Here is a 27,760-nt window from a genome sequence, read left to right as displayed (position 1 = left end):
TTTCCAAGGTCTTTCATCTCAAACTCTTCTTTTAGAGTTTTTATAATTGTTGAAATCTCTTCAAGAGTTCCAATGATATTTAAATCATCAACGTACACAGCAATTATAATGAATCTATATGCATATTTCTTTATGAAAATACATGGGTAGATATCATCATTCTTAAATCCGTTTTTAGCCAAATACTCAGTAAGACGATTATACCACATTCGTCCAGATTGCTTAAGACCATATAATGATCTTTGCAATTTGACTGAGTATAACTCCTGCCAGTGATGGACCCAGAAAATTTTAGGAGTGGGGGCAAAAATATATATATTAAATAAGTTTTGTTAAATACTATTAATTATATGGAGATATAAAAATTAAAAAAAGTTAGTGAACACTTTTATTCTTAAAATACTATTCGTTATATATAATTTATAAAAAAATATTTTTTTATTTCTAAAATTTAAAATTAAAATATTTTAATTAAATTATAGATAACTTATTATCCTAACTAATTTTTTTATACACATTTAATAATAAAAGACTGAATTAACTGGCATATTAGCGCCTAATGATACATTACTATTTATAATTTGAAATTAGAATTATATATAAATACTAGAAAAATTAAATCTTTATATGAAAAGTATGTTTATATAAAATAATAAAAACATAATTTACAATTTTTTATTTCTTTTTAAAATAATTAAATTTGTTATATATTTTTTAATTTAATTTTGATATAATGTTAGATAAAAGATTTTATGTATCTGTTTAATTATATATTGTAATTAAAATATTTTTTATCATTATTTTTAAAAATAAAAAATATATTCTAAATTAGTAAATTAATCAGTTCATTTTAAAATTTTATATGCAACATAGGTACATATAATAGAATAAAAGATAAAAAATAAGTAATAAGGATGAATAAATCGAGAATAAAATAAAATATATAAAGTCACGAAAAAAATAAAATATTAGATTAATATCTAAATTATAATTGTTTGAATTAAAAATTACACTTGAAAATATCAAAAAGAGAAATAATGAAATTGAAAGATATATAGAGTCATGGAGAGCTATATAAAAAAATTAGAGAATTTAAAATTTACCTTTTGATGAAGAGAAGACGACCATTAGACAAGAAATATAAAAAGAAGGTTGAAAATATAAAAATAAGAAGAGGGTTTAAGAGAATAAATAAGTGACGGTGCAATAATTAAATTTGATTATGTTAAATAATAGTCAAAATGATAAAAAAAATAAAAAAATAAATTTAAAACTTTAGCTAATTGAATTTATTTTATTTGTAGTGGGGTCATTTAAAATTTGAAGTGGGGGCATATTATATATAACTATATTTTTTAAAACAAAAATTAAAAACACCGTGGGGGAAAGTGGCCCCTCATTGTTGTGCTTGGGTTCGTCCCTGACTCCTACGAATATTTATTGGATGGTTTAGATATCTTTAGTCCTTCAGAGACTTTCATATAGATATCACGATCTAATGATCCGTATAAATAGGCTGTTACCACATCCATTAAATGCATATGTAGTTTATGATATGAGGATAAACTGACCAAATAACGCAATGTTATTGCATCCACTACAGGGAAATATATTTCTTCATAATCTATACCTGGTCTTTGTGAAAAATCTTGTGCCACAAGTTGAGTTTTATAGCGTAAAACTTCATTTTTCTCATTTCATTTTCTCACAAATACCCATCTGTATCCAACAGGTTTTACATCTTTTGGTGTACGGACTATTGGTCCAAAGACTTCACGTTTTGCAAGTGAGTCTAACTCAACCTTCATAGCTTCTTTCCATTTTGGCCAATTATTTCTTTACCGACATTCTTTGACTGTTTTTTGCTCAAGATCCTTACTTTCATGCATGATATTTAATGCCACATTATATGCAAATATTTCATTGACAATTGTCTTATTTCGGTCCCATTTTTTCCGGTAAAGACATAATTATCGAGATCTCGTCATTTTCACAATTTTCAGGTACCTGAATGTCTTCTAGCATTAAAACTATATAATAATTTTGGACAACTGCAAGTGTCTTTACTATGTCTTTTTCAACAGGAATAATATTTACTTCTTTTCTTTTTCGAAGATTTTTTGTCTTTGGAATCGACAAGTCTACCACATGTAAAATAGCATGCCCCAAGCTGAGGTTGGGAGATTTATTCTCATAAGTAAGGGTTTAGCAATTAATTGGAGACGTTTAATATATAAGTGATTCTACTAACCCATTTTGTGTGTGAACATGAACTACTGGATATTCAACGCTTATTCCGTTAGCCATACAATAAGCATCAAAGGCTTGGGAAGTAAATTCACCAACATTATCACGACGAATTGTTTTTATTGGATTTTCTGAAAATTATGCTTTTAATCAAATATTTTGAGCAAGTAATCTCGCAAACACCAGGTTGCGAGAAGACAATAAGCACACATGTGACCATTTCGAAGATGCGTCTATTAGGACCATAAAATATTCAAAAATCCAAATGGTGGATGAATAGGTCCACATATATCGCCTTCAAATCCAATCTTTACTGTTAATGGCCTTAAATTAGCTTTTCTTAGGAATATGCAGCACAACAAAATTCACTAGATTTAAGAATCTTCTGGTTCTTTATTGAATATCCATGGGAGTTTTCAATAATTCTCCACATCATGGTTGTTCCCGAATGACCCAATCGATCACGCCAAGCTATGAATTCATTTGGGCTAGTAAACTTCTGGTTTATAATGGCATGTGATTCAATTGCACTAATTTTGGTATAATATAACCCAGATGAAAGGGAGGGTAACCTTTCTAATATAATCTTTTTATTTAAATCATGAGTTGTGATACATAGATACTCATGATTTTCCTCATTTATTGTTTCAATATGATATCCATTTCGACGAATATCTTTGGAACTCAATAAGTTCCTTAGAGACTTAGTAGATAATAGTGGATTATTTATTATGAATTTTGTTCCTTCAGGAAACAAAATTATAGCTCTTCCGGAGCCTTCTATCACATTGCCTGAGCCAATAATAGTATTAACATATTCTTCTTTTGGCACAAAATGGATAAAATATATATTACTTTTGAGAATGGTGTGCAAATTTGCACTATTCGCAAGGCAAACATCTTCACTATATGTCCTTGTCATTTTCTTCATAAACAAATAATAATAATAAAATGAGTAAAAATATATGCACAGTAAAATTATTTTCTTGATTGAAATCGTTTTTCTACAAAGTACTGTACATAGTATCATATATTAAAAATTTTATTATTATTATTTTAAAACTTGACACATTTAGTAATTTTGAAATTCATAAACATAAATATTTATTAAACATTATTTATATACATCATGCTTGAAATTCAAATGCATAGAAAATAAAACTTAATAAGAAGTTTGTTACATTATTTATTTACATGAATACTTAACAATCACACATATTAAACTATTCCATCATTGATCAAATAACCAATATTTTCTTCAGGCTCCTCAAAGAAATCAGATACATCATAATGAGTAGTGTAATTTTCAACAGCATCATTTGAAACGAAATTTTCCTTTCCTTTATCGTCATTTTTCAAAGATGCTTGATAAAGATCAATTAGGTGCCTTGGGGTACGACAGGTACGCGACCAATGGCCCTTTCCACCACAACGAAAATATTTATCCTCTATTGATTTATTTTGCGCATTGTTTCTTTCTTTATCCGATTTCTGGTGAGATCCTTTCTTGTGAACATAATTTTTCTTCCTTCCATAATTTTTCTTGTTGCCAAAACTTTGCCATTTACCTCTTCTAGGGTTATAATTTGTCGCATTTGCTTTAGGAAACGGGGCAGTGCCAGCTGAGCGCGCTTCATGATTCCTTAAAAGTAATTCATTGTTGCGTTCAGCAACAAGAATGTAATAAATTAATTCAGAATATTTTTTAAATCATTTTTCTCGATACTACTGCTGCAGGAGCACATTCGAGGTATGGAAGGTCGAGAAAATTTTCTCTAACATGTCATTATCAGTTATCTTTTTCCCACATAATTTCATTCGTGAGGTGATTCGAAACATTGTTGAATTATATTCATTTATGGATTTAAAATTATGTAGACGCAAGTGCGTCCATTCATATCAGGCTTGAGGAAGTAGCACCGTCTTTTGATGATTATACCTTTCTTCGAGGTCTTTCCACAGATTTGCAGGATCTTTTAATGTGAGATATTCATTTTTCAATCATTCGTCAAGATGATGATGAAGGAAGATCATGGCTTTGGCTTTATCCTTCTGAAATGCATTATTTTTAGCCTTAATGGTATTTCCAAGATCCATTGAATCAAGATGGATTTCAGCATCTAGTATCCATGATAAATAGTTGTTTCCAGATATATCAAGAGCATTAAATTCAAGATAAGAGAGTTTCAACATAATAAAAATTTATTACCTGAGTCTTCCTAAAATATAATCAGAGTCTCATGCTGATAACGTGTTGTAAAATAAATAAATAAATAAATAAATAAATAAGAGGTAATAAATATAAAATAAAGCCATATAATTAGATAACTCTAGTATTAATATTCACCAATATAATTATCTCAATATAATAGAGATGATATATATATATATATATATATATAGTCACCAAAAAATATCTACTAATATATGTAGCAACTTATTTGTAAAAGAGAAAAAGAGAAGAACAGTATATAAAAGAAGCTTAACCTCCTATTTATACACATACAAAATATTATATTTTCAATGTTATTAAATTTATTCTCTCTTGAGAATAGACATTCACCTAGTGACCCTTGTCACAACAATTTACAATGATGAGAACTTATTTTCTTCTAAATTTTTAATAGTTTGGTGATTTTACATTAAAGGATTTTTTTTTTTGCGATCTCATTTTGACATTATTAACAAGTTTCAAACATGGGTCTAAGTGAGGATCATCATATCAGGGGTTTTTTTATTTAAATAAAATAAATTAATTATTTTTTCAATTAATAAAATTTTGAAATTTTACCATTTTAAACATTTAGTTAAGATTTTGCTGGGCACAAAGAGCTAAATAGTAGATTACAATGCCAGTCAAAAATATTCGTATTATTTAATTGAGTACGTACTCAAAATACATATATTATTGTATAAAGGTGAATTATAGTGTACAGAGTAATAAGCATACAGATATACAGATATTCCCTCAACTTATATGCAATGTTGACACGTGTAAGTTTGTCTACAGAAAGAAGCAGGTCACCAGTTTCTGGTCCAAAGATTGTTACTGGCTCATAGCTAGGTAACTTTACAAGTTCAAACAGTTAGCCGCTTATGTTACTGACGTGAACTATAGCTACTTGATTTGGGCCCCGTTATATGCAAGTTGTGATTCTAGCAATTATCTATCTATTTATTTATTTAATATATCAATTTTTATGAGTTTTTTTTTTAAATAAAAATATTCTTTTTGATATAATAATAATATTTATTATTATTTATCAATTTTTTATTTTTATTTTTCACATTTATTAAAAAAAATTTTAATATTTTAGATATTAATTATTGTTATTTAATTAATTTATTTTAATTATTTAATTATTAAAATTTTAGGTATTAATTATACCCCGATTACAATATTAAAACTTTAAACATGATATATATATATATATATATATATATATATATATATATATATATATATGATATTTTAGGTATAAATTATTGTTGTTGCTTGTGATTGTTGGTTTGGCCATGAAGAATAGTCTAATTGGAGTGTTTTGATGATTTTGAGGTTGTTGTGAATGAGAATTACTTATAGGAATTGATGAGGTTTGATGATCAAGAGATTAATTGAAAAAAAAAACTGTGAAAATCGATAACTGTAGAACTCAAAAACGAATTAAAAATCATATATATTTTCGGACAGATTACAAAAAAAGATTTTTGAATTTTAAGAGCTGTGTTTGTCACCAACATAACATTATTATTTTGGGAATAAATTTGTATTCTGGATTATTTTTGTAAATATTAATATATATGAGAGTTAATTAATAATTTTTTAAAAATATTGGGTCAAAAATAAAATACTTAAAAGCTTGTGGTTTCATCCATAGTTGTCAGAATCGAACCGGTAATCGAACCAGTCAGGTCACTGGGTCATTGGTTCAACAGGTGGGTCACTAGTTGAACCGATTGACCCGGTCCTATGTAAATAAAAAATAAAATATAGTAAAAAATTTAAAATTAAAATTTAATATACATATTTTCACTAACATTTTAAAAATATCTAGCTATTCTAAAACAATATGAAACAGGAACAATAAGTATTTTGTTAATTTTACTCTATCATAAATATTTTTATTTTTTTATATTAAAATAACTATTATTTTCGAATTTTAATAATTTATTAATTAGTTTATATCTATTATACTATTATATACTACAAGTATTTATTGAAAAATAATATTAATAGATATTATATCATTATAAAAAAAATAAATGAGTTTATAATTATTGTTAAATAAAAATATAATTAATTTAAGAATGAATGAGTTTATAACTAAAATTAAAATAAATTAAATAGAAGTAAATTATTTGCTGAAAGATATTTATATATATATTAATTTGCATATATATATTGATAACAAGCTTAACAGCCTGGTGGTTGTGAGTAAGTTTTTCTTGATGAGGGGGATTCGAACTCCAGCTTCAACATTTTGAAAAAATTTTGAAGCTCAAGTGGTTCGGTCGAACCGGTCTTATCGAGTTTGACCGATTTGTACCAGTTCATTGCCTCATCCGGTCAGATCATCGAACCGGACCAGCTTAGGGTTTACCAATTTTTTGTTCGAACCGGACGGTCCGGTCCGATTTTGCTAACAATGGTTTCATCCGTGTGAGTCGAACTAACATAGAGGTAAGTTTTTAACTAACATAGAGGTAAATTTTTAAATTCCTATACGACTCAACTTGAGAGCAAACTAAATGTTTCTCCCACTACTTCGATTATCACCATCAAGATAATAACCAACTCAAACAATAAATTAAAATGATTTTTGTGTGATTAATTCTCTTTGCCTTTTGTATCTCTCAATATAAAAACAAAACAATCTAATTATTTGTCAAAAGTATTATAAAATAAAATTAAATTATTTTATATTTATCATTTATATGTGTAACTAAAAATTATATCTAATGAATTTTTTAATATTATAAAAATTTACTATATTATAATTGATCTCAATAAAAAAATTATATTTTTATGTAGTAATATGATTTATCTTTATTTATTTTAAAAAAAGTTACACTTATTTTTGTAAAATATTATATATTAAAAAATATTTATTTATTTGTATACTAATATGTTTTATATTTATTGAGGTCCATTAATACTCTTTTTTATAGCATTTTTTTAATTTTTATTTAATGAATTCAATGGTTTATTAAAAATGGTACATCTACTCTCACAAGTTATTTGAATTTATTTTAGAGAATAAATTGTATCACACTCTATAGTAGGTTATTTTTGTTTAAGATTTTAGTATTTAGCGTTTATGGTACATGACGTAGGATTTAATATTTAGTGTTTAGTATTTAATGTTTAGAATTTTGAATTTATTAAATTGAACGTTTAAAGTTTATAGTTTAAAGTTTAGAATCTAGAATTTAGGTTTATTTAAGGTCAACTTTAATGTTGTGTTTGTAATTTAAAATTTGTTTGAGTTTAGAGTTTCGTTTATTTAAGATTTGATTATGATATTGTTTTTATAATTTGAAATTTGTTTGGGTTGTTACTCTAAGTGTTGAATTTAGTTTTAGACAAACAAGATTTTTAAAATTTTTAAATATAAATATCGAAAAGATAATGCATGAAACATTAAATTATGTATGTTATGTTGCAATTATTTTTTAATTTACTTAAAAATAAGTTGAAAAAAGATTACATTTGAAAAATACCTAGTTGAAATGAAAAAATAACTTATTAGTGTGTATAATTACTTTTATTATGAGAGCCAAAGGATACATAGTTAAAATGGGAAAAAGAAAAAAACTTTTTTATTATGTACATGTTATCATTATTAAGACATATGAATAATGTTCATTTTTTCTCGTTCTAAATGGAAATATGAAGTATAACCAATGTTCTAATAGCAGCTATTTCAAACAAGCTCTTCCTTCAGTCTCAACATAAATTGACCCTTGCCATACAATCTTATAAGTAAGCCTAAAGAGCCCAACAAGTAGCTGGATAGAGACGACCCAAAAAAATCCTGTTACACAGAAAGAAAAGCCGCCTAAGCTGAGTTTCTACCAAGCCTTGCAAATGTAACATTGCTATCAACCTACTCCGTGACACCACACATTCACAACACGTGTCGGTGAACCATACATATCTGTATATCTACAATCTTTACACTAGAGTGACCCTTGTATAAAACGTTTATTTGTATTGGATTAACCGTGTTAACCCAGGGTCTAGGACAGAACCGCACCCAAAGGATATAATGCAGGCAGCCACCTGATAATTACATCAATAGCTGTTTACACAACTTGAACCCATGACCTTAAGATCACACAGACAACTCCACCGTTGCTCTTAGGCTCCCTTTCATCAACATTCAACAACATAAAAATAAAAGAAAAATTCGAAAACAAATCTGAGATTCGAAACCAAGTACTAATTCGCAGGGAGCTGATGGACTAAATCATTGGCAGATGGCAGTGAAGATCGGGACAGCCAAGCCCACACGGTATCCATGACAGATGAATCCAGGAAACAGAAACAACGGCGACAAAAACGAGGAGACATTTTACACAAGGCCTAATGTTACAAGAATCCCACATTTTGACTTCTAAATTCGACACCAAGAAAAGTTCTCAACTTTTTTATTTCATTTTCCAATTTAATCGAATTTCCAACCCTTGTTAATTCTTATAGAAGAAAAGGATGAAACAGAAATTTTTAGGTGCCCATAGAATTTTCCTTATACAAGTATATCAACACAGTACATTTCCTCTGCCTTCACCCTATCTTTATGCTTCCTATTTATGTTGGGGTGAAAACAGAATGTAAGGAACAAACCAGCACCACTTGAATCTTGATATATTACATGACATCACAATTCTTATAGCTTCCTTTCAGCTCAAGGCAACTCAACTTACACAATAAACTGAAAGAATGTGTTGATGAAAAATGCAAAATAATCTTGATTGTGTACCAGATAAATTATGCAACCTTGGTTTCAAAAAGTGTGGCTGTTTCAAAAATTAGCACAAGAACAAGTAAACGAATTACCAACCTAAAATTATAGCGTGTTTGATTCTGCAAAGATCTTATCCAGCATGTTATTTGATAGGATCTTGTTGGGGTCCAATTCCTTTCTCGCTTTATTGTATGCATCCACTGGAAACCGCCGTCTTATCCGTGCTTGGAGAGCTGCAAGCTCTTCCTTGTCCTTTGGAACCTAAAGGTAGGTAATAAACAGAGAAATTAAAAAATTTCAAACACATTTCACTCAATTTGCAATTCCAAATGTTTGGTGGCAGATGATATCAACAGATTGGAGACTTGGATTTCATGGATAAGACTCATCATTACAGTTCTGAGACAATAAAGACTTCCATGTCCATGTTCAATTATTTTCGTTAAGATGGTTAGACTATTACCTCAATCTTAGCCCAGTGTTCATAAGCAGAGTACTGATCCCACAATTTTTCCTGAGTTAAATGTCGGTAATGAAAGAATTCTTCGGTTATCTCCTTCCTCTGGCGAGCATCCGTGGTTGGGAGGTACATGATAATACCAACCTGAAACATTAACATAAACATGACCACCAAATCATTTCAAACCAACATAATGATGCTATAATTCATAGAGGAACCAAAGGATTTAATACCAAGTTTGGATATCTTTTCCCCTCGGCAAACCAGTTAAGCTCTGAAACAAAATTTGCATGTTGGTGTGAAAGGATCTAGCAGAAATTAGGGATTTTATTGATGAACTAGGGATTGTAAATCACAATCCCTTATTGAAGTACACTATTGGATCTAACCAACTCTGGGACTAACAGCAACACAGAATTTTTCTAACTCACTAAAACAAACTAACCCCTAGTATTTATAAGCAGCAGTTAAGCCTAGCACTCCTGCTCCTAACCTGCTAAACTAGCTTAAAAGAGCTAACCAGCAACAATTATGAATTAAGTAGTGAAAGCAGTGAAAATTCAGCTTATCTACTCCTTACCTCTCCTCCTATAAACCACTCCAAACCTGTTCCTATCATGGTGAAACTTCATACCTTGGTCAAAATTGAACCCCATGTCCAAGAAATTAAATCATATTCGAAACAATCTCATTAGAAAAAGAATGGGAAGCTCATGCATTTCAATTATTGTCACGTAACCAAAAGCAGAAAATTTTGCTGATCTAATAACCAAAAATTCATGAGGGATGAGACAGCAAATGAACAGTAAACATAACGAAAGCATAGTGCTAAGCTCAAATTATATGGTCATGTAATACCATTTCTGCAGCTGAACTATAATTTAGAATTATATTCATAGTACTATCAGCAATCATTTGAATTGTCCAGGATAGGATAGTATTACCCAAGAAAATATATCATCTTCGAATGGGCTTGAAGCAGGACTCAGGGGACTCTTACTGCTAGCCGTCCATCGCTGCTCAATTGGTGCAGGAGCCGGTATGTCTTCCTTCTCTATGAGTTTCTTCAACTCTTCAATGTATTCAAGGTCTTTCATGCTCGGGCTAGCTAGTTTTCCTGCAGGGAAGCATGTCTCCGACACCCACTGTTGGCCTCCACAATCGAAGCCCAGTATTTCATCACTCCATCCAACTCTATATCCTTCTGACTTCTTCCAGAACTCTGCCTCGGCTTGATTGACTTTGATGATGTGTTCCTTATTAAGAGGATCCAATGCAATTAGCTTATCTCTTAATTCTGTGAAAGAAAACTCATCTATGTTCTGTTCACTGTCACCTGATGAACTACCCTTAGATCCATATGCTCTGTATACACGAATAGTAATCATGTGAAAAGAAGTTCACAAAATGGCAACAGTAAAATAGTAAATCGGTCAACTTTATGTTATGATATAATTAGAACATCAACATAAAATTAAGCTACTGAGACACTTTCGAAGTATCCATAAATGCTTGAATAAACCACTCTCAGATCAATAAAAAATATTAACATTTTACTAGTCCATGTCCAATAATATATATATGAAACCATTAGCATCATGACATCCCTGAAAAGGATACATCATGCCATCCTTATCATATGTTGTCTATCTAATTCTTAATCAGAATGTTAGGTATACATCATTTTAAAATGTCTAAGCAAAATAAAATAAAATAAAATCGGGAAAAAGAAGCCAAACAAATGCCAAAATTAGGACAGCAAACTGCACCTTCTAATAGCCTTTATTTGAGAACAAAGCAATGAGAAAATTACTTTGTCAGTGAACCATATACACTGAAAATAATGCAATAGGTGTAGCAGTACCCGTAGTTTTTGAGGGACTCCCTATAAAGGTCACGTACATGTTGTATCGCTTCATCTTTGGTATATTTTGGTTTAAACTTGGGAGGGCCCCACTTTGAAACTGGATTGCATCTCACAACCACAACAGAATCAGTATATGGGATATGAAGGTACTTGACATGCTTATTTTCAGACAGCAATTTCCTGCATATGATGGAAAAGGGACAATCTAAATCTTCTGAAGATGATCCCTACTATCTTAGGTCAAATGACAAAAAGATAATTAACAGAAAAGATACAGGCAGATTCAAGTAACGCTGCAGCAGAAATATATGTGGATTGCACATGCATATGATTAAAATACTAACCAGACGATTACATTAGTAAATTTTGGTTTGCAAACCATATATGTAAATATTGAAGTGGTCCCCACTTTTCGGACAATTGATTGTTCAGTGAAAGTCAACGACCTTTGTTAATATCATGTTAAAATCAAATTTAATATCCAAAATGCAAGATTTAACAGGATATTGCAATGCTTTTTGGAGTACAAATTTAATATACATTGAAATGAAGGACTATTATGATATTGTGCACATTTATGGGTGGCTAAGATCATCTTTACTGTATTATGTTTCTATATATTATATTTTCTCTGCATTTAAAATTACCATTTACCATTTGCCGTTTCTTTATGTGCAAAATTCAACTTGGAAAAAACATATTGAAGTTCCAGTTTTACAAGAATTTGTTTTACATGTCTAAAGTTTTTCATTATGCAAACATTTTTCAAAAACAAACTTACAAGCAGCCATTAAGTGCAGCATAATTTTTTAAGTCCAAACTTATTTTTAAAAGGTAAATTAGAAAAAAAAAATTCTCTAAATGGTTGATATGTCACACCAAATGTTTTCTTTGGGGTGATAGACCAAATTCTTATACTAAACTCCTTCACTGAAATAAATAAATAAAATGAAATAGCAAATGCCATGCAGTCACCACCATGGTGCTCAGTTGTATTCAAAATACTGAATCTTGGCAGAAAAATCTAGCTAGATTTGCAAACCCAAAGCTATAAAAGGATTTAAATTATCAGAAAGTCAGAATACTCTTCTTCGCTTATTTTTATTATATCAGATCAGACTCCAGAGGCTCTATTACAGAACTAGCCTCTATTTATAGGACTAAGGCGGCATCCATCTTACCCACCTAAACCATAGAGTGATTTGAACTTGGAAACCATATGGATTGAGTCACTCTTTTACTAAACAGCGCAATTTTATTAACGTGGCAATGGTGTCCAATGTATTTGCTAACTTCAAAGAAGAAAGACATAAAAAGGAAACAGAACACTTAAGAATTACTTGTGATTTTTCTTTATCTCATTCATAGATGAGATAGCTGTGTGCTCCACAAGCTCCTGTCGATCGACACACTGAAGGGTGACTTCAGCCACAACTCCAAGTCCCCCGAGACCACAACGAGCAAGATAAAACAGCTCTGGATCCTTCTCTTTCGAGATCTCAATTGTCCCCTTGGCAGGGGTCACCAATTTCAAGGCAATCACCTGCTCGTCAATTGGAGGCAATCTTGCACCAGTTCCATGTGCACCAACCTAACGCCCAAGAGCAAAACAGATGAAGTTCCCAGCTTCACATGAATCATAATGTAAGAATCACTTCAACAAGACCAATTATAATGTACGAATCCAGTGTAACATATCCAGTAGCCAATTAATGACCAAATTAGTTCAACAACCCAGTATTTGTGTATAGACACCATCAACTGTAAAAATTACGGAATACTCTACATATTTGAGTATAGGTGGCAAATAAGTGGCTGAATCAATATGGCATGCATAATGTACCCATGAACCATAGTTACATAGAAAGCAATACAGTCTAGTATGGGAACGGGAACTCGGTACGCCATATATAAAATATTTTATGTGGAAAATATACATATGACGTTCAGGTACGCGGATTGAATTGGTAAGCAGTTCGCTACCTAGTTGGTGAAATCATGCTATGCCATTAACTAAATGATATTAACTTACACCCATTCAATTGAAACTCAAATTCAGAGAATGACTCACATAAAACCAGTTCATCAAAGCACAACCAATTCGTGAACCCTAGAAATTAAAGAACCTGAATGATGCCACCAATTTGTTGCTCCCTAATGGAAGCAAAATTCTGAAGGGTAAGGCCATGGTCCTTGATTCCATCCACAAGCTGCTGCACCCTGATCCCAGCCTGAACCCTCACAGTCTTGCTCTTCTTGTCCACATCCAACACCTTATCCATCAATGCAAGGTTCACCATTCCGGCCCGCGACAGCCCGATGCCGTTGGGAGATAGGCCCGAACCGACGGGCCGAATGCGAGTCCTCTTCTCGTGGGCCTCCTTGACGATGTCCTCCAGCTGCTTCAGGGTCTCGGGCTGTTGGAAGTTGCGAGTCTGGACCTCGTGGGTCCCGCTCCAGTTGGAGACGGTGTGGAGGTCCTCCGGCAACGGGGCGTAGCGGAAGATCTGCGCCTTCTTGTGCTGCGCGTTGTCGGGAAAAGGAAAGGAGTAGTAGGTGGCGGCGCCGCAGAAGAGGAGGAGGGCGCCGTAGCCGAGGTACTTTACGGTTTGGTCATCAGTGGAGGGCTCCGGTGGTAAGGAGGAGAAGCGGCGTAGGTGCTGGTGGATGGTGGTGGAGGGGAGGGTTCGGAGAGGGTGGGGATGTGAGTGGAAGCGGTGGTGATGGTAATGGTGATGGGGGAGACGAAGGGCGCGTTTGAGAAGTAGAGCTCTCAGCATCGCTTAGAGAGAGAGAGAGGTGGAAACTCTAATGCTGAAGAGTAGAAAGCAGAGTTATCAGTTGAGTGAGCAGAGTGACCGAGAATTGGACGAAGATAGACAAGCGACTCACCAACAAAAGCAGGGAACCTTCCTGTTGTTTTTTAAGGGTCACAAGGGAAATTGTATGGTGTGGCTCAGAAAAAACATCCACAGGTGTGATCCCTCCACTGTGGCTTGGCAGAGTGACAAGTGGTCTACTCTGAACGTAGTTGTGAAGGTGGCAAAGCTTTGTCTGTCTGTTTCCACTTACCATACTATAAGGTGGCTCTAGTATGACAAAATCACCCTCCTCGTAAGGTTAGTAAGAAATGGGTTGTTGTCTACTATCAACGTGAAACATGTGTAAAGTCATGTGCATGGATGACTTTTTAACCTCACAAAGATGGTTTCGATCTTATACGAAACAGAAAAGGACAAATAAGTCCTTGACCTTTTGTCTCGCAGATATTTTTGTTTTTGACCATTGAAAAATATTTTTAAGTCTTTCAACTCCTTAAAAGTTAGATAGATTAGTCTCTCCGTACAAATGTCTTTGTCAGATCCAATGGAAAAATCTAACATGACTCCGTTCTGCTTACCTGGCATTACATTGCGGCTGCCCACGTGGCACATTAGTAGAAGGTCAGTTTTGGAAAATGGACAAAAAAGTCCCTTTGTCTCAAGACTTTGGGAAAAACTTTAGACTATTGTGAAAATTTGAGTTTTGTACTGTTATTAATGTACTGTTTCTTGAATAGACACAATGTTTGTGATACTTTTTTTGGTTTGTTTGAAAACTACACAACATGGTTTATGATTCATCTTTCTTATTAAGCAACAGAGTTGCTCTATGTTTTTGGATGTCCTAGAATCCAGCTTTTGTTGTTGTTTTCTTAAGCCTAAAGACTATATTTTGTTTTGTGTCCATGTAATGGAATTGATGGTGGTGAGTGAAGTATCTACCTTTTGGTGTTATTTTCCTATGCTTATTAATGAATTACACATAGTTGTATTCTGCCTAATATTATTTTGTTTTTCTGGTTCTGTTTAATGAATTTCTACCTTTTAGTTGATATGTTGTAAACTTGATTAACAGAACTCTTCAGTCACAATTTTCAGGCTAACAGATAAATTTTCCTTTCCAATTAATTGTCAAAATACAAGGACATCATTTCACTCACAAAATTAATCATCAAAACCCTAAACCAACCCAACATGTTCATTCAAGACCCAGTACAACTCAATTTACATAACTCAGACCCAATCAAACAAATGCAAATTGAACCCTAAATTCTCCCCTAATTTCATCAACCATACTTCAATGGCATCACACACGCTACCCCCTCCCTCTGATTGAACCAAATCTGCGACCAGAAGCAAAATAAAACAACCCATCCAAAAATTCATAACACTGCAGCAACCTTGAACTTCCACTCAATGTCCCTCACTTTTTCTTTTAGGGCCGCAACCTTCCTCTTCATCCTTGCAGCATGAGGATCTTCACTCTCTGCTTCTGGGTTTGTCCATCGGAAGAAATCACACTCATCTTGGATCTGCAACAACCCACCAGAGTCAGAGCCCAGAAAAACAATACATTGCCATCACCCACCTACAGAAACTTAAAACCCTAACCTCATAGTAGACACACCACCAAAATCGTCGCTCAGGATTGTTCCTTGTTCCCAAAATTCTAAGCACGGGTCTCTCTCCATGTCCACACACAAGCTCCCTCTTCTGCGCAGACAACCTACTCTGACACGACCGTGAGCTCTCGGCAACCATGGCTCCACTCACCTTCAAAAGCCCTAACTCCTGCTCTGCTTCATTGGTTAGGGATGACTGCTATAATTTAATCCCAACCCTCCCCAAACCAATACTTTATAAAAATAAATAAATAAACAAATAAATTAACTTTATTCATTAAAAGCTCCAACGGACAGTAACGACTAAAAGGACAAACGTGTCCAAAAATTTTGTTTTAAGGAGGGGAGGATGATTTTAAAGTGTTTCTAGGCATTCGGGATGATTTTAATAACAAAAAAAGGTCGGGGATGAATTTGATTTTCACCCCTTACCTTAGGGACGATTTCAGTACTTAACCCCAAATCAAAGTGATAGAAGCAGAGCTTGATGAAGCACTTAAAGAAGAAGAAATTTGGTGGGCTCAACGATCAAGAATCAATTAGTTTAAACATGGGGATAGAAACTCCAAATTCTTCCACCAGAAAGTATCACAAAGAAAGAAAAGAAATTGGTTGAAATCAATCAAAGATGATATGGGAGTAAGCTTTGAGGATGAGAAGATGGAGAAGGTGATGGTGGAGTATTTTGACAAGCTCTTCAGGTCGGAAGGGGGGAGAAGGAATTCATGAAGCGGCTGATATAGTAAAAAGGAGGATAGATTCAGCCAAGAGAGAACTCTTGGACCAAGAATTCACACCTGAGGAAGTCCTACAAGCATTTAAACAGATGCACCCTACCAAAGCCCCAGGACCAGATGGAATGCCGGCTCTCTTCTACCAGAAAATGTGAAAAACAGTTGGTAACGATGTTACTTATCAAGTTCTTAGAATTCTAAACCATAATGATGATCCCACCTCCATAAATGCAACACATATATGTATGATTTCCAAAATTAGAAATCCTAGTCATACTAAAGATTTTAGACCTATCTCTTTATGTAATGTAATTTTTAAACTTGTTACCAAAACAATTGCGAATAGACTCAAACAAATTCTCCCGGATATTGTTGGAGAAGTTCAAAGTACTTTCGTGAAGGATAGGCTAATCACAGATAATGGATTGATAGCATTTGAGATTTTTCACTACATGAAGAAGAAAATAACAGGTCAAAAAGGATATATTGGGCTGAAATTAGACATGGCAAAGGCTTACGACAGGATTGAATGGCCGTTCTTAAAGGAAGTTATGGTTTCTATAGGTTTCTCATCAAGATGGGTTAATCTCATATGGAACTGTATCTCATCAGTGTCATTCTCAATCCTAATCAATGGTATACCAAGCAAGAACTTCAAACCTTCTAGAGGACTAAGACAAGGAGACCCACTCTCCCCATACTTATTTGTTTTATGTGCTGAAGTTCTCTCAGGACTACTAATCAAGGCTCAAAACAGCAAGATAATACGAGGGATCAAAGTAACAAGAAAGGCACCACAAATAAACCACTTTTTCTTTGCAGATGATAGCATCCTATTTTCAAGAGCTTTGGACCAAGATATTCAAGGAATAAAGTTCTTATCCAGTACCAGACAGCTTCAGGCCAAAGAATCAACCTTGATAAATCAGAAATCTCCTTCAGCCGAAACGTACCAACTACCAGACAAAATCTCATTCAAGAGTGGCTAGGGATAAAGGCGGTAGAACAACACTCTAAATATTTAGGCCTTCCTACATTTGTAGGAAGATCCAAAAAGAAGGTTTTCGATTTTATTCAAGAGGTGATTTGGAAGAAACTTAAGGGCTGGAAAGAAAGATACCTTTCAAGAGTCGGAAAAGAAACTCTTATTAAAGCGGGGGAACAATCCATTCCAACATATATAATGGGTTGTTTTCAATTACCCAAGAGCTTATGTCAACACATAGATAGTATGATCAGAAAATTCTATTGGGGAAGCAAAGAAGGAGAGAGAAAAATTTATTGGATCAAATGGGACAAACTGTGCACCAGTAAATTGGAGGGAGGCCTAGGATTCAGAAATTTTGAAGCATTCAATTCAGCTCTTCTAGCCAAACAAGGGTGAAGGCTCATGAGAAAACTAAACTCCCTGGCAGCAAGACTAATCAAAGCTAGATATTACCCAAGAACCAACTTTCTGGAGTCATCAACAGGATACACACCAAGCTATACTTGTAGAAGTATTTAGAATGCAAAGGAAGTGCTACAGATGGGAGGAATATGAAAAATTGGAGATGGCCGATCTATTAAAATTTGGGAATCACCATGGTTACCGAATCAGCACAGATTCAAAATTTGGAGTCCAGTAAATTTTTTAGGCAAAGAGGCTACAGTGAGAGAACTGATGAATGATGAAGGAACAGGTGGGATGCAAGAAAGATTAAAGACACATTCATGGAATTTGAAGCTCAACAAATTCTATAAATTCCTCTACCAATCACAACACAATCAGATGAATTTTATTGGAGATTTACAAGAAATGGGGAGTTCAAGGTTAGGGATGCATACCATAGAATTATGAAAGAACAGAGCACTCGATACAGGAGCAAAATCTCATCAGACCCGAAAGAACCCAAATGGAAAAAGCTTTGGAAAGCTAAGGCACACCCCAGAGCAATCAACTGCGTATGGAGGCTGATGAACAATTCACTGCCAACTCGATTGAACCTGCGAAAAAGGGGAGTCAATTGCACAACCCTGTGTCCAAGATGTTGGAAGAAAGAAGAAACCGAGACTCACCTCATCAAGGATTGTGAGTTTGCTCGAATTTTTTGGTACCATAGCTCCCTAGCCATACGATCATCAGAGCCACCTGGAGCCCAAGCTTGTGAGTAGAGTGAAGAATTGATGGAAAATTTAGATTCAGTCTCACAAGGTCTTCTTTGCACAAGCATCCTTACTCTTTGGCAAGCTCGAAACAAGCACATGTTTAATGAGGAGAATCAATCCCCAATTGAAGCAGCGGAATTAACAAGAAAAAATCATGAAAATTACATCAAAGCTCATACGTTCAATTTGAATGGAACCGTAGAATCACCTCCTGGAGCTACAAGCACTAAAAATTGGAAGAGACCACCCATCACAAAGGTTAAAATTAATGTTGATGCCGCTAGTATTGATGATGGAGTAGTGGGTATTGGTGTGGTAGTTAGAGACACTAATGGAGACATTTTTATGGAATTCACATGCAAAGATTTCTTATCCTTTCAATCTCATGAATCTAAAGCACTTGCATGTCTTATGGGCTTAGAAAATGCTTGTGAATGTTGCTTTTTTGATGTAATAGTTGAGAGTGACAATATTGAAGTCATTCAAAGTCTTAAAGAAAAAAAAGCCGATAAAAATTATTTTGGTTCATTTATTAGTGATTGTTTAAGTTTAGCTAATAGCCTTAGATCAATAAAGTACTCTCATGTAAAAAGGAATGGTAATAGGGTAGCTCATGAATTGGCTCAAATGGCTCTTACTAATCCAAATACAGTGTAGATAGAAGATGCACTTTCCTTTATATGTAATTTGGCCTATTTAGATATTATGGGTCCTATTCATGAATGAAATATACCTATTTACTTTGTCAAAAAAAAGTTATGTGCATGGATGACTTTTTAACCTCATAAAGATGGTTTCGATCTTATATAAAAGAGAAAAGGACAAATAGGCCCTTGACCTTTTTCCCCACAGACATTTTTGTCTCTGACCATTAGAAAATACTTTTAAGTCCCTCACCTCCTTAAAAGTTAGACGGATTAGTCCCTTCGTGCAAATGTCTCCGTCAGATCCAACGGAAAAATCTAACGTGGCTCCGTTCTGCTTACCTGGCATTACATTGCGGCTGCCCACGTGGCACATTAGTGGAAGGTCAGTTTTGGAAAATGGACAAAAAAGTCCCTCTGTCTCAACTCCTTCTTCTGACTCCGACTCCAACCCTCCTCACCGTTTCTCCTACTCCCTCCTCTACCGCGCCACCAACTCTTTCTCCACCATCCTCGGCCATGGAGGCTTTGGCCCTGTCTTCTTCGCCTCCCTCGCTGGAAAACCCGTCGCCGTTAAGCTCATGGACTTCTCTGCATCTCTCCAAGGGGAGCCCGAGTTCCACAACGAGCTCCTCTTCGCTTCCAGGCTCCTCCGTTCGTCCTCCTCCTCCACGTGCCGTCACGTGGTCCCTGCTATAGGGTTCACCTCCGACCCCAAATGGCGCCGTTTCCTCATCGTGTATGACCTCATGCACAACAGCAACCTCCATGACACACTCTTCCGCCGAAAATCCCCTGAGCTCATGTGATGGCAGACGAGATTCTCTGTCACACTGGACGTCGTGAGAGGGTTACAGTTTCTTACTCCTGCGACCCTCTGGTGATTCATGGCGATATCAAGCCCAGTAATGTTCTCTTGGACCGGTCCTTTGCGGCTAAGATAGGAGACTTTGGACTTACAAGGTTCAAGACAGAGAATAGGTTGGAAGCTGAGGCTTTGGGATACGAGAGTGACGGTGCCTCTGTTTTTGAGGAGCAATATCCAGAAAGACCAATTCCATCTTTTGATGCAGTTGTGAAGAAAAATGGGAAGGGTGTGGGGGGAAATTTGGTAAATAAAGAGAACGGAGGTTCATCGGGTGCTGTGTTGAAGGATTATGTGATGGATTGGATTGGAAATGACATTGGATTGCAGAGACCCAAAGCTGAGTTGACTGCTTCTACCAGTGCAAAGGATGAGAACAACAACAAGAAGAAGAACAAGAGTAATAGCAGTAGTAGTAGGAGGAAACTGGAATGGTGGAAATCTATGGATGAGGACGGTGATGTTTTGAAGAAGCAGAAAAGAAGGCTTGTGAGGGAATGGTGGAAGGAACAGTATTCTCAAGAGCTTGCTTAATTAATATATGCTATTTTGAGACAGATGGACTTTTTTGTCCATTTTCCAAAACCGACCTTTCACTAATGTGCCACGTGGACAGCCGTAATGTAATGCCAGGTAAGCAGAATGGAGCCACGTCAGATTTTTTCATTGGGTCTGATGGAGGCATTTGCACAGAGGGACTAATCCGTCCAACTTTTAAGAAGGTGGAGGACTTAAAAGTATTTTTCAATGGTTAGAGACGAAAATGTCTCCGGGGTAAAAGGTTAAGAACCTATTTATCCTTTTCTCTATATAAAAATTGTTAATAGTTAATTCTCATCCGATGGTTAATTCTCGTCCGACATGTGGTCTAATGCGTGAATATTAAATATTGAGATGCCAAATTTGGAATATCTATATATATTTTTGCACTTTATGGACCCAACTTTTTATTGGTTTATTTTTTTTCTTTTTTAATGTAGGCCTTTTAATGCAAATTTTTAGTTTTTATGAGGTGCATTTGCATTTGGTAATATTTAAATAAGGGTTAAAATAAAAATTAGAACAAGGTAGATAGTATATACGAACAGCAGAATCATAAAGGAGTGGCAACATGAATAGTGACGGATCCAAAAAATTTATATTAAGGGACAAAAATAATACACATTTCTATTAAAAAATATATTAATTTAAATTTAAAAAATAAAATGCACATTAATTATTCAAATACAAAAAAAAATAAAAATTACATTAGTCGCTAACTTTTTTCTCTTCAAATCTTGAAAGTACTTCTCTTCTTGTTTTCATATTTTAAAAATGTTGAATAATTGTTTCATTATCAACTTGATTGAATGTCTCTCTCTATATATGTAACCAAACAATCATTACTATTTCTAAAAATAAAAAATATATATTTTAAATTAATAAATTGATCAATTGACTTTAAAAATTTATATGCAATATAATTACATATAATAAAATAGAACAAAAAATAAACAAATAAATAATAAGGATCACTAAATTGAGAATAAAATAAAATATATAAATTCATGAAGAGAATAAAAAATTAGATTAATACCTAGACTATAATTGCTTGAATTAAAATTTGCAATTGAAAATATCAAAAAGAGAAACAATGAAATTGAAAGATACATAGAGTCATAGAGAGGTATATATATAAGATAATTTAAAATTTACTTTTTGATGAAGAGAAGATAACCACTAGACAATGAATAGAAAAAGAAGGTTAAAAATATGAAACTGAAAAGAAGATCTAAGAAAATAGAGAAATGGTGACGGTTGGAATTTAAAAATAGGAGAAGACTAAATTTAATTAGGTTAACTAATCCTCAAAATGATAGAAAAATAAAGTAGATTTGAAACTTTAAATAATTGGGCTTAGTTTATTTGTAGTAGGGTCATTAAAATTTAAATGAAAGCATATTATATATGTATATTTAAAAAAAAATTGAAATGAGAGTGGGGGCAAGTGTCCCCCATTGTCCTATATAAGTCCATCCCTGAACATGAAGACCGTGAAAAGATAGTAATAGGGAAACGCTCATTTGACAGGAGATTTGGTGGAAAAAGAAGCTTGACTTTTGAGAGAACTGTGCAGTCATGGGAATTTTGCTGGGGAGCGGCACTCATGGCAGAGAATAGCATCCAAGCGATGGCTTATGGCAGATTCAAGATGAGCTTTCATGGAGTGGTGAAGAGTTAGAACGTAGCAGTGTTCAGCGTTGAAGATCTACGGTCAAAGATCAGCGACAGTGTCTCGGGAGGCGCAACATCTTGCTGTGGTATTCAATTTTTCTTTGCGGCGGTTGAAGAACGAAACTCTCGCGTGATCTAGAATTTTCACAATTAAATTCGCGTTGTAAGTATAGCTTCTAGACCGACAAGAATTCCTTTCTTACAAAAGTTTGGTTGTCACAAGTTACAAAATCCAATAAAATTTATAACCGAAGTATTTATGTAACACCCTAACTACCAAAGCTCGCACTTCCGGCTGCGCGACTCTGATAGTTCGGACATTACGACAACACTTATATTATTTAATACTAAAATATGAGCCTGTTTAAAACTTTAAATCGCAATACCGATCCAAAAATACTTTCGTACGATAATGTACATCCATAAATACCATACAACTTACAACAATTCATAAAGAGTACATCCATATATATATATATATATATATATATATATATATATATATATATATATATATATATAAATAACTTTACAAGCATTAACCAATACAATTCCTATCCCTCTTACAGATTATATCAAGATAAAGGCGAGGGTACAATAAACCATAACTAAAACAATACAGAGCATCACAACAACAATTAGATAAGCTCTTCGTAGCTTCTGCGCCCATATCCTGAAAGGGGAAAAATGTAGGGGGAGTGAGAACATCATCCTCGAAAGGGTTCTCAGTAGAGGGTTTTTGGGAATTACTGTAATAGGATACATGAAGATAACCGCACCAGTGATTCATAACCGTGTTATGCCTCCTTTCAAAAACAACGGTTTACAATGAAAGTAAAGTCGGAAATCTTTTCGGAAAGAAGAACGGTTCAATTCTCAAAAACTCAAAAGCCTTTCAAAACGGTTTATCTATGCGGAACCAAAATAGCCTTTCATAATTTTATTCCAAACCAGAAATACAAAAGTGAAATCAACCATCAGTTCACCTCATTCCAACCACGGCCCTAGGCCCAAACAATCCAACCAACAACCAATCACCACAGTCCAACAGAGTCCCAGTAGCAAACACAAATAGAAGGATGTAAGCACAAACAAACAATTATTGCAAGTAGAACAATTAGCAATTAGTCACATAGGCAAACCAAGTATAATATACACACCCAAACAATGTCACATAAATGCATATGATGCATGCCTATCCCTAGTGGCTGATGATATCATCTGTCGGTTACCAAGCCAACCCGACGTGTCCGGTAGCTAACCCGGACACAGTCTCTCTGTTGCGCTTTATTATCATTAGAGGGTATCTGCGCCCTGTCGCCATTAGAGGGTATCGGTGCCCTGTCACCCTTACAACCAGAGAGAAAACACAAGCATACTCGCATACAACATTCATCTCAGCCATCCGGCTTAAATTCACAATTCATTCGATTGCATACATGCATTTATACTCAACCATGGATCACCATCCATCTTAGCCATCCGGCTCACGGTTCAATCCAGAACCAGCCAATTTATCAACAAATACAGCCCTTCGGCTTAAGTTCATAATTCATAATCAGTCATACGGCTCACAACTCATTCGGCAATCAGCCATAGTTCAATAGCATACACGGCCATTCTGGCTCACAACAAAGCAACACTTCCACCATTCAACATCATCAAATTCATAAAACCGGCATTTAAGCCATAAATCACTTTTCTCAAGCCATTTCACTTTGAAATCAAATTTCAACTCTTTTTAGCCTTGGTTTTAAAGATCTCATTTCTCAAATCATCTCAGACTCACAAGCCAAATTTACTCAAAGTGAGTTCCCTTTTTAAAACAAAGCCACTCTCGGCATTCTCTTTCCAAAACTTCCAAAACCATGGAAAGTTAAAGATTCATTTTGGGAACATTCAAAATCACCCATCCCACAATGGGATTTTATAACAAAGTTTCTCGACAGAGTCCCAAGTCTTTAGGGGAGAATAGCATAACTCATTTCGCCGAATTCATTTAAAATCATTAAAATATTGGCTTTCCGATTTGAGTAATAAAATAGGATCTAAGCCAAACCGAGTCACGTAATCATTTACTTCTTTCAAAGCCGTTTTCTTTACTTAGGCAAAACCAACTTCAACCCCCATGATAAATTCTAAAGCGTTTCACTATTCAAAATTGCCTTAGTCTTGCAAGAATTCAGAATTCAAAGAGTACTTAAAACCTTTCTCAAAACAATTCAAAATAAAACTTGTCAATAGACATTCAGGTTCTTTCAAAGTCATTGAAACTTCTTTAATTGAAACCCCCAAGTCAAATTCAAAGGCATAAACCCTTTTCGCATTCAAACAGCTTTAAAACACAAGTTTCATCTAAATAACTTTCTCTTGAAAGAGATACAATGCCTTTCTTAAGAAGCAAGACTAAATCACAATTTCCTCTTTACTAACTCATTTCGAAAGCATGAATCACCCTTTTCTTGATAATTCAAATAAAATAGCAGAAGTCTTTAACTCATCATTTTCCAGACAACATTTCAATAAATACTCGGATTTTATAGAAATTTTGGCAGCACCTTCCCTAAAACTTGGACTTTTGCCACCCGGTTCGGGTCCCAACTAAACCGTTTCTCATTCCTTTTCAACAGCTCAAAACCAGAAATCAATTCAAAAGCAAGCTAAATCCAACAGTCGCCTCAATGGCATACCTCAAGGAAACCATTTCAAAAATCAACTCAATATCAACCGATTTAACTCATTTATAAAGCTTTAAAGAATCGGTTCCGCAATAAATCATTTATCAAAACCAAAGCAATTAAAGCAACCCAGGCTGGATTTCAAGAGCATTCTATCTTTCACATCGTCAAATAATTGACTCAATTCAAACCAATCCTCAACGGATTAAACTCATTTCAAATATTTAAAGAATCAACTTCAAACATTACATTTCACAAGCCACACAACAATTCAGCCAAGCCAACATCCATAATCGTTCGAGTCAATCAAATAATACATAAGGCAGATACAATCACTAATTACACCATATCTCACATCAGTATCCATATGTAATAATTCCAATAATAAACTGTAGTTTTCGGAAAGCGCCCCTACCTCGAAACGCAAATCCATAACCCAAAAGTCTCATAGAGTCCTTTTCGCCTCAACCCGAGATCAACAATCAAAATCCCGGCAGCCAAAACCTCGGTTCCAAGCCACTTCCGCAACAGTCTCAACAACTCTAATCGCAACATACAACAACCGAACTCAATCTTATAGCAATTAACGCCACAAACCTCAGCATGAGATAACAGAATAATAACGAAAGGGCTTTCAAATCGAAACGCTTACCGAACCAAAGAAGGAGCGGCTGAACTGAACAGCGACGGTCTCCGAACCGGTTCGGCGGCAGCCCGGCAGCAGCTCCGCCAATAATTCTCGAGTGACGGCGGCGGCCCGAATTTCTGATAATAGCAGCTGTATAACCACGCAGTATCAACAATCTTCCCGGGATTTCAAAAGAACAGAAATCTCACTTAAAACCCTTACCGGCAGAATTCTCCAGCGACGGCAGCAGGGGCATTTTCCGGCGGCAGAAGCTAACTGGCGTAACCCCATGAGCAACGGCAAGGCTCCCAACAGCAGCTGGGCGTGGCGGCAAGGACAGCTCCGTGACGGTCCGGCGGGCTCTCTCTCATCGCGACAACACCGGCGACGTTGGCGGCGTGCAGACTGGCGGCTGGGTGGCGCGACTCTTTCCCCCCATTGCGGTCCCCTCCTTCGTCTCCGATCTGTTCTGCGGCGGCACAGAGGCGGCGGTGCGACTGGGACTGGGTGCGGCTCCACCAACCTCGCGTGACAGAGGCGCAACTGCTGGCTCCAGGAACGGGACGATGACGCGGTGACCCCGATGGCGACTGGGCGCAGCCCGCGGCTCCATGGATGGCGGCGACGCCATGAGCTCCCCTTCTTCTCTCCTCTGCCGCATAGCTTCTTCCCCCTTGCTCGGTAATGGTCCTCCCCGTGATGGCGGCGAGCGGCGAGCAGCTCGGCGGTGACGGTGAGGCCCGCCGGCGCTAGCCCGCGCCTCTCTTCCTCCCCCTGCTTCCCTCTGCGTTCCGCGTTTTCTCCTGGCCCTTTTTTCTCTTTTGCTTCTCCTGGTAGTAGCTGTTGCTGCTGTAGTTAGGCGTGTGTGTGTGTTGGGTTCAGGGGAACCGGGTAACCGGGTAGGGTTTTTCAGGGTTAGGATTCATTTTCAAAAATTAGGGTTAAGGGCATTTTAGTAATTTTACTTAAAAATAAGGATGATATTGTAATTAGAAATAAATTCTAACCCAACAATAATAATGTATAAAAATACTATTTATTCACCAATCTCACACTTTATTTTCAATAAAATGTCCAAATCAAATAATTTGAAATAATATAATTAATTTCTCTATTTTCCAAAATAGTAATATCAATATATTAAAATATTGATTATTTAGTCCATATCATATAAAATCCTTATTATTTCGTAACTATCAACTTTATAATTTAAATATAGAAAATAATCCAATAATTATAAAATTGGATAATAATCATAACTTATCTCAAATCCAATAAATCAAAGCTTGCCTTAATTACCTTTAATAAAATAATTTCTGAAATTAAGGCTATAAATAACTATATGATTTGAGACTTGATCATAATAAGACTTTTCAAAAGTTCTGGGTCTTACAATTTGAACCTCGGGTCGTCTTCTCAAGGAATTGCAGGGAGGTATGATTTATTATTGGTTATGTAAAAAGATATGTTTTTAGATTTTTTTAAAATAAGGAACAAGTAATTTAAATGACAATAAAAATAAATTAATAATAATAAAATCTCTTGGCAAAGTATAAGAAATTGAAGTCCTATCCTAGTTATCCTTATCAGGTGTGATGAGAATTTGATTATGCTCCCACTTTAATTAACCTCTAACTATGAAGGCAAGTTAAGTGGATGAATCAATTTGATTCCTCAGGTCCTAGTCAATTCCTAAGAAAAGACTAGAGTTATTGGAATTCAAATCAATCAGCAAAGAATTCCAATTTTCAATCAACAAGGAGTTTGATAACTCAAGTGTCTCTAATTTATCAATTCATCAATTAAAACCAAGAACATAAAAAACTAAATAAAAATCATAAATCTGAAATACCTCAAATTGCA

At 34.7% G+C, this 27,760-nt stretch overlaps 1 protein-coding gene and 1 pseudogene across 1 annotated transcript; one reads left to right on the top strand and one right to left on the bottom strand.

Moving 5' to 3' along the window:
• Positions 1–8,045: 8,045 nt before the first annotated feature.
• Positions 8,046–14,579, bottom strand: GLDH (L-galactono-1,4-lactone dehydrogenase). Its single transcript, XM_021115956.2, has 7 exons — positions 13,669–14,579; positions 12,883–13,133; positions 11,540–11,722; positions 10,620–11,040; positions 9,679–9,819; positions 9,312–9,476; positions 8,046–8,282 (listed from the first exon to the last, which is right to left on the bottom strand). Exons 1-6 carry the CDS (start codon positions 14,320–14,322, stop codon positions 9,318–9,320), a joined length of 1,809 nt encoding a protein of 602 aa, XP_020971615.1. The 5' UTR covers positions 14,323–14,579; the 3' UTR covers positions 8,046–8,282; positions 9,312–9,317.
• Positions 14,580–19,802: 5,223 nt separating this feature from the next.
• On the top strand, positions 19,803–20,911 carry LOC148574781 (receptor-like serine/threonine-protein kinase At4g25390; annotated as a pseudogene).
• The last annotated feature ends 6,849 nt before the right edge of the window (positions 20,912–27,760 follow it).

The sequence above is a fragment of the Arachis ipaensis genome, chromosome B2 (assembly GCF_059453495.1).
Source record: "Arachis ipaensis isolate K30076 ecotype BB chromosome B2, ASM5945349v1, whole genome shotgun sequence".
In the NCBI taxonomy this organism is placed as follows: domain Eukaryota; kingdom Viridiplantae; phylum Streptophyta; class Magnoliopsida; order Fabales; family Fabaceae; genus Arachis; species Arachis ipaensis.
The sequence above is the reverse complement of the archived record's forward strand: the minus strand, read 5'-3'. Positions and strand labels throughout refer to the sequence as shown.

Excerpts from the sequence above, each read along its gene's own strand:
- GLDH (XM_021115956.2), bottom strand. The coding sequence starts at position 14,322 with ATGCTGAGAGCTCTACTTCTCAAACGCGCCCTTCGTCTCCCCCATCAC. Across the intron at positions 11,723-12,882 it reads GAGATAAAGAAAAATCACAA|GAAATTGCTGTCTGAAAATA; the intron begins GTAATTCTTAAG and ends CATCATATGCAG. Across the intron at positions 9,477-9,678 it reads AACACTGGGCTAAGATTGAG|GTTCCAAAGGACAAGGAAGA; the intron begins GTAATAGTCTAA and ends ACCTACCTTTAG.